The 8,626-nt window shown below is 38.0% G+C and overlaps 1 protein-coding gene across 2 annotated transcripts in view; it reads right to left on the bottom strand.

Moving 5' to 3' along the window:
• Nucleotides 1–6,320: 6,320 nt before the first annotated feature.
• Nucleotides 6,321–8,626, bottom strand: part of DENND5A (DENN domain containing 5A) — a 59,437-nt gene continuing 57,131 nt past the window's right edge. For both annotated transcript variants that reach the window (XM_084287811.1, XM_084287812.1), the window contains one exon: nucleotides 6,321–8,079. In XM_084287811.1, the coding sequence (XP_084143937.1) occupies nucleotides 7,896–8,079 (184 nt within the window). In that variant the 3' untranslated portion in view covers nucleotides 6,321–7,895. The remainder of the gene's footprint in view (nucleotides 8,080–8,626) is intronic.

Here is an 8,626-nt window from a genome sequence, read left to right as displayed (position 1 = left end):
GGAAGGGGGAAGCTAGAAACTGATGGAGTGCTAAGAACTTAAGTATGTTGAAAGAAAAAAAATAAATAGCAGCAGTTGTTCAAAAAAAACAGAACCCAAACAGCACCGACTGTTTTTCTTCAGCAATTAACAACATTAAATAACATCACAGATTTTTAGGAAAAAAAATAGCTACCAGTAAAACTTCACAAGAAGCATAAGTAATCAGGGTATTTTCATACATTATACATACTGATCCTAAAATCAATAGCAAAGTTTTTGCTCCTCTAGGTATCTGACAACATTTTAGTTTTGAGCCAAGTTTTTTCAGCTTGTGTGGACCAAAGTGCCATTCAGTTATGTTTCATGGAGGCTTTGGGGAGTTCACAAGCAAAAGCTTACTTTTGGTGAAAGGCTTGTACTTCTGAAGGCCTGCCTGCTTTTTCCGATTGTACTAATGTGCATACTGTGCTATGATCTTGCAAAAGCTGGCACTTGTTCCTGCAAACCTTGTCCGATCTCTTTGGACCACAAGGATCCACGATTCCTCCTGCCCTCCACTCAAACTAAATTCTGCTTGAAGCTGCTTCACACCAAAGGATATAGACTAAGCTGTCAAAGAGCAGTCTGATATTGAAACTGCTTTGGAAATTCTGCACCTGATCTCCTGGATAAAGTTGAATACACCAGAGATTTGGGATTAAAAAAAAAAAAAAAAACTGCTCTTATGCTTTATAATCCTTGCTAAATTTTATTATTAAATGATAAGCAAATATTTACTTAAGGACATCTAGAATGCTATTTCATTTGTACTTGAATGTAGTGAGAAGTAATGGGTCTGCTTTTGGGGTAATTTTGACCCCAAATTTAACACAACCGAACGAGTGCTTGTGACAGAAGCTGAACATGGGTGGGAGAGCAGTGAAAAAAGGGAAGAGGGCCGACATACAAGTGAAAGAATACCTTCAAATATTTATTTATTCCAAAGCCTTTCACATATGTCTCAGAGCTTTAGTTTCAAGATCTTCTCATCTCTATATGCATACTGGGTTCTGAACAACTGGAATCCTTTGAAATGAATCACTCAGTTTTGCACTTAGTATTTCCATCCTAGCATCCAACAGTTTTACAAGCTACTCATCGTCTTGTTGTGGAGATCTACATAAAATAACACAGCTTTCAGTCTTCAGCATTCAGTTGTGCAGTTTAACAGTGCCTTTCAGATTGAGAGAGACATACGTATGGCTTACCTCAGAGAGAAAATCTGGGGTACTCTGGTCACAAGCAGTCTATTAGACCTTCTCATGGAACTTATACTCCTTGTCTAAGTCTTTTTATGCCACTGGTAGAAAAACCTCCTCAAAATAAACATCAGATATACTGATGATATTTCAAATGTTGTAGGATCTGTCTTAAAACACCTGCCACTGAAATTATGATAAACTGTACCTTGCTCATTTCAGGGCTTAATAAAATACGTTTATTAATGAATACACATCCATGATTTCATAGTAAGAAGTCCCTTTTCCCTTATGTGAAGTGATTTGTGCACAACTGCACCATGCAGTTCTTTAACTAACTCCTTTGTACTTCTTTGAGAGAACCTCCCAAGGTATCTCCACCAACAAATCATAACGCCAGCACATTTCTAAACCCGGTGTGTTTGGACTAGTTAGTCAGCAGACAATCCCTGCCTAACACTCAAACTCTCCTCACCGGCTGACATTAAGCCTCACCTTCTATAAAATCACCTCGGACCTGGCACATGGAAAAGTGCTGTGAAGGCAGCAGTTGCACAACATGCTTTGCTCACCAAGGCCCCTGACCTTTTTGTTCCTTCCCCTTGGGAGAAGATCGGAGGCCACCCACAGTGAAGCAAATGTGCTTCCGAAGCTGTGCTTACCTCAGAGCTCCATCCAGGCCTGCCCCACGGACATCCTCACAGCACCCTGCGGAGGAATTAGGAGCAGCAGATCTTATGAGCCCAGGGAAGGAAGATGTTAGACTCAGTTTCCAAGACAGGCAAGCTTGGCATTTTGCACAGCCGCCACTTGCTTGGCAGCACATACTGAGTTCACAACCATACCCCCGAGCCTATCTAAGGCTCAAAACACTCCTTGGAGCATGGGGCAGGTAGAGCTCATCCTCTCAGCATCTCCCCCAGCAAGTCCACAGCACAATACCACCAGTGGTTAGTGCTGCAGGCACTGACAACTCAGGAACACCAATGTGTTTCTTCCCATGAGAGATCTTAAAACTTCTTTCACTTTGTTTAAAAAACCCTCCAACACAGATCAGGGTATGTGGAAGAAAAACAAATTAAAAAAAAACAAAACAAAACAAAACAAAAAAAAAAAAAAACAGAGGGAGATGAAGGAATCAGACATAGCTCCAAAAAACAATAAAACTCCTTCCCTTCAGTGTTTCCCTGAATGGTACAGAACATTCAGTAACAATCTCCGAGTCTGACACAGATTTCAGAACAGTCCTAACTTACCTTTGTTCTCAAGCAGAGAATGTTACTTTTTGTATTTATCAGCTTCAAAACAGGTATTTGTCAAAGCAGAAGTTAGTCATTGCTATAAAGCACGTCAGAACAATAAGCAAGTCTCGCCAGCTGTAGGTGACAAAAGAGAAGGCAGCTCCATAAAACACAGGAAAAACAGTGCACCTGAAAGATGAGCTCTTTTTCTGCAGATGCTGGGCTACCAAGGAATGGCACAAATCACACTATGTGGGGCAAGTGGCATTCAGTATTCTTACCTGTTGCTGCCATTGCACATGGGGAGGGACTGCAGAATCAGTGAGTGGGGTTGGAAGGTATCTGTGGAGACAGATAATTGTCCAACACTCTGCCCAAGCAGAACGCCCTGAAGACTATATTTTGGATGAAGCAGCAGATGGACATGAATAAAACTGATTTTCTCTCTGCTTCTCACATAGCTGGCATAAAAACTTTCAGAACATCGGCAGCAGAAAAGTTACACAAGTGAGATATGCTCACATTTGTTTACTGGTCAATCCAATCTAGAAACTAGATTTAATACACAGGAAAGCATACAGAACCAGTTTCTAGGTGAGATAAGCAGAGCAGTATGTAATGAACAAAGATTACACATGGCTCCACTATGTCATTATGTACTTCAAATCATTCAAAAAAAAAAAAAAAAAAAAAGTGAATGAAAAGATAGAGAAGGGACCCTATTTTTACCTCTGTCCCAGCACAAACCATCCACCCAGTAATTCCAGCTCTGGTACAATCTGTCAAGTTATATCTTGCCATGGGCAAAGATAGGATAAATCAAGCAGGAAACAGGCAATATAGGCAATTATGCTTGGGCACAGCATGCCACAGATATGCAGCCATGGTCAGAGTCTCAGATGGGGACAGTGCTGTTTTCTTGTTTAACCTTATAGCTGAAGCATCAGATGACATTTCCAATCATTTCTACTTTTCTTTATGGATCCTTACACAGAGGGAAAGGTTGAGCAAACAGTACATGGAAACTGACTGTATTTTTCCGAACTTAAAATTCTGAGACCACCTTCAAACTTCTTCAAATATGAGGATCAGAAGTTGTGCTAAGGCAAGAGAAAAGCTAATACATACAGTAGAGCACGTGTCTGTACACGTACTCAGACGCTCTCCAAGATCTACATTAGTCCCTTTGCCCTCCTGTTTTCCTCACTCCCTGATTACTGAGTAGGCATCATTTCCACTGATGGATGTGTTTGACTGATGACTGTGCGTGAGAACACTACACTGGTAAAAGGAGGGAGGCAGGCATTCGGGTGAACAGATCAAATACAAAAACATTCAAAACAAAACAGAACAAGACTGTAAGGTCACAAACTTAATTGTTACAGCATAAACTGAAAATAATGGAAGTTGGGCTTCTCAAGAACTTCACATGAAATCAGACATCAAATTTCCAAACGTACCTGCAATCAGGCAAAAGGGAAAAGATGATTAGCCACGTTACATTAAAAGGCTTTTGAAAATAGCACATTAATGCTATTTCTCATGTTAGAAGACAAATTTTATTGCAATTCAGCAAATGAGCTACACCTGTAAACTGTTTTGTATGTCCAATTCACATTTAATGTCCAATGGATTCAAATGTCACAGGAAAAATAGAAAAGGAAAACAGTACCTGGTTTTCTCATCATAATGTAAACTTTAACACCCACCCTTAAAAAAAAAAAAAAAAAACAAGCCAGTGATTTCCCCACGTAGTAAAATATATAGTTTATAAGGTATTGATGCTTTTTCTAACAGCCAGTCTAAAGATATTAAAAATCCTACAAAGATGAGAAGTACATGTACAATATCTTCAAGTATTTTCAAGTATCCTATAGCATCTTGCACTATGGACAACAATCTTTTGACAATATACAGAAAAAGTTAGTTATTTGAATAATTTTACTGCAGAAATAAAACCTTAACATATTTATGAATTCAAAACACATCAAAAATATGGATCTTCCAGCTAGTAGATCTCACTTCAACAATTTGAAAAATACTCTTGATAATGGAAAAAGTTGTGGAATAGTCTTCAGTTCATTAGTGTGTTTTCAGCTACAGAATGTCAGATGTTTAACTTATGGCAGATAAAGGCTTTTTTTTCTTGTATAAACTTACCATAGTATTTCAAACAAGTCTTTATTAAGTTTCATTTTATTTCTGTATAAAGTATCATATCAACTCCAATAGCATTAATCAAAGAAACAAATAATTGATAGGCAACAGCCTGTTTTTTCCTCATATCAGATATCAGCCTGTAAACATGTTTGGTCAATGTAGCATTATATTTACTGCATTATGAACTACTCAATTTTATCATTATATTTCTGTATCACCTACAGACTGCATGTGTGCTCACATGACTCGCAGTGCTAAGTTAAAAAAAAAAATTGTATTTTCCCAATAATTGCAATAATAATATTAATAAAAATCACTATCGCCACATTAACTCACACCTCCCAAACCTGCTTCCTTATTTTAGGACACTAACAGAAAAAAGGTTATGGTTGTCTGTAGCTCTTTTCCGAACAAAAAATGCAATGCAAATGTTGAGAAGGGAGATGGATTTTACAACACCCTAGCTAAAGATTACAACACTGTGACTATACCGTTCCTTCTTTATCTAAGAGTCATCCAATTCTGCACGATCACATGGAAGGAGTAAATGCTGGATCCGAACGCGATTCTGTGGGACTGATGCTACATCAATGAGAGAGGGAGGCTTATTTGTGGTGAACACCAAAGAGTGATAGGAATTATGGCTGTTACTACAGGCCGAACTGCACTTGAGAGATGCCAGCCAATCCTCTTCCCAGTACTTTAACCTAGGCTACAAAGAGCTATATTCAAATGTCTGTCTTCCTTGGTGGCCTCTGAATCCAACAAAACCAGCATTTTTTCTGCTACATTCCAGAAACTTTTACTGTTCTTCCAAGTCTGAAAGGATTTGCTTCTCTGAAGTCCATAGCTAAAAACGTGCTTTGCATTTTACTGGGATTAAGCACAGTCACCCCTGTGACGAAGTGTCTATCATGAAATGGTCCTTCCCGTGGAAAATAAAGTAACTGAGGAGCCAGGAAGAAAATCTCCTTTGCATCTGGACAACTAGCACACAGGTACCACCGCTGATGGACACTTCATTCTCAGGTGCTATCCAAAGAACCCATGTGTGGGAACCACGTGAGCGAACCCTAACCCATGTGTATCCTAGGTATCTCATTGCCGTAACGAGGCCCAAAAGATACACATCAAAGCAAGCCATCAAAACGATATTGCTGTGCCACTTAAGGTGAACAAATATGAAAAAAAGTTAGTTCAGGGTTAACTACCTCATATAAGATAAAGTTAATCCATACTTGCTCTAGGATAGAGATACGGTTTTAATGAGATCAACTAGTTTGATAAGGTCAAAACAGTTAATCCAGCCCTCTTTTCATCAGGCATACTGAGAACCTACAAGCCTACATAGATTTATTATAAATATAGCTGAAAGCACTGTATATAAAACTACTGTATAAATAAGAAATGCGGGGCAAGTGTAGAAAGATTCTCCCAAAATATTAAGTTGAATACATGAAATTCTCAGAATAAAGAATATTTTTGCCCTTCCAAGACTGAAAAAAACTGCACACAGAATACTTCCATGAAATGGTACTGTAAGCCCCATGTTACAAAAGAATTCATATCCACCCAGCCTAAGGAGTGGCTTGGACGTTGCCTTTGCATCTTTATAATGCCAATCTGGCTCTAATAAAAAAAAAAAAAAGTAGTGATAAAGGAACTTCTCCATTTAATAAAGAAATAAATAGGACAAAAGTAAAAATAGTAAAAAGATTTAATACATGTGCTATACTTGTAAGTTATGGAAATGAAACTAACAAGATGTCACTAATCTGTAGGTAAAGAAAAGCTACTACAACATTGTATGAACTGAAAAACTTGGACTGTTTCTCGAAAGAAGGACAACACTGAGATAAGTTTATACAGTGGAGACCTCTTAAATACATAGTCCTGAATTTCAGTGCAGTAATTTGTAATGCTGATAATTCAGCCCGTTAAATCACATACTCACTTCAAAGAGATTTTTATCAGAGGATTCAAATGAACAGAGATGTCTTTAGGCATTCACCAATTTCCAGCTCTTCAATAAATAAAACTTTCAAAATGTTTGTTTTATTGTAGAAGTGGACTAAAGCTTTCTGCTAAAAGCAAAAACATGCCAAATGAAGCAAGCTGTGACAACAGGACTCCAGATATATCCATTCAAAAGGGAAAGAAAACTTATTATTTACTGTAATTTCAGAAAAAAATAAGAATCCTGATATAAGCAAACTAATAAAGGTTTGCCATTATTATTTTGTGGGGGCGTAAACATCTTTCTTTAATCATCTAGCATTTGGGAAGCCCATGTTCCTCTTTATTAGCAGTTAAGAGAATTACCAGCAGCAACTGTATATCGAACTTCAAAAGGATGGTTCAAGTGGAAACATTTTTGCACCATAAATACTTATTCCAGGTTTTTGATTTAAGTGGACTGCACTGTCAATTCTGAATTGCAACATACAATAGCCAGTTGTATCATAGAAGATTTTTTTTAAAGACAAAATTACAAAACACAATGATAGGTTAAATAAATAAAAAACATCAGTTAAAAAAGACGCTTAATTTCTTCTGTGCAATTATGTACCAATATGAAAAATATTACTTCAATCTCTGCGCACTTCACGGTTCAGTCTCCCAGAATTCACTAAAAATAATACTGACAACAAAAATAAAGGAAAAAACATGATTTGTTGACAAGTCAGTGCCTTGGAGCTATTAAAAAAGCACACATGAGAATTTGTAGTTCCCTTGCAGCAGAACAGTGACCCAACACGTTAAAAATCAAACATTGGTAATAATGTTAATATATAAAATATTAGTTTAAAAACTATAGAATGACCTTCTTAGCAGAAATGGAGTGTATATATTGGGGTCTATGACATACAGCATATCTGAAGGCAAGTTCACAAAATGCTGAAAGGCTCACTGCACATTTTCTATGGCAAGGAAATACTGCAGCTTTAAAATAAGCTGCACAATACTCATCTCTATCTCTTTCACATGAAAGTGTGTAAAAAGCAAATCAGCAAATAAACTCTAAAATAGATTTATACCAAAATCCTCTTTTTTACATTGAGTTTACAGCTTCTATCCATTTGCCTGTACTATTTTTGGAGTTTTCTTCAAGAAAAGTCAAAGTTGTATTTTAGGGCCATGAACAAGTTCACGATACAATGTACTGGCAGACAGAACTCTTGCATACTAACGTGATTCACTCCTTGTTGCTTTTTTTTTGTTGTTGCTGTTTTAAACATAGTTGTGGGTTTTTGTTTTGTTGTGGGACAGGAGGTCATATATCAATTCCTTTGACAAGAGATGCTTCCAGCGTAATGTTGAACTCCTGCAAGGTCTGCAGCACTCGAATCAATGAATTCACAAGAGTATGGTCCTTAATTAGTGCTATGTCTTCATACATCTGTGCTGTGATCGGGCAGTCTGCAAGCAGGGCGATCCAGTGATGCAAGAGGTGGTCTCTGACAAAGTGGTAATTTGGAAATAAAAATAAAGCCAAGTTAATTTCTCATTTTCAATGACATTATTTTTGTACTTTGCCTATCAACTAGACTTACCATTTTGTCCATATACTTCTATAAAGGCAAGGGGAAGCAACTATCTGTGGCACTTGTTTAAGTAGGGCACATCCTCATGCAAGAGAAGCATTTCTAGGCTTTTCACCCTCACATCGAAACATACGGCTCCCAGGAGGCCTGGAAGCCTCAGGAAAGCCCGGTGTCACTGACTTGCTCCACCACCTTGGAGTCAAGAGGCTTCCTAAATAGTCCTGGTTTCTCTCCTACTCATCTCCTGCAACGAGTAGTTGGAGGGCGGGATTTCACCCAGCCAAGAGCTGAAGAGGCCTCGATGACTGATGGTTTTCTGCTTCTATCTTCCAACCTTGCTAGCTAGGAGAGGGAGGCTATTCAGACCAGTACCCTTCTCTCATGATTCAATTGCTCAGCTCTAAGATATGCAATTGCATATCTTAGTTTCTCCATAATTCCAATACCTTGGAACTTGGTC

Source organism: Netta rufina (genome assembly GCF_964035555.1).
Source record: "Netta rufina genome assembly, chromosome: 5".
In the NCBI taxonomy this organism is placed as follows: domain Eukaryota; kingdom Metazoa; phylum Chordata; class Aves; order Anseriformes; family Anatidae; genus Netta; species Netta rufina.
Note: the sequence above shows the minus strand (reverse complement) of the source record. Positions and strands in the feature narration are given on the sequence as shown.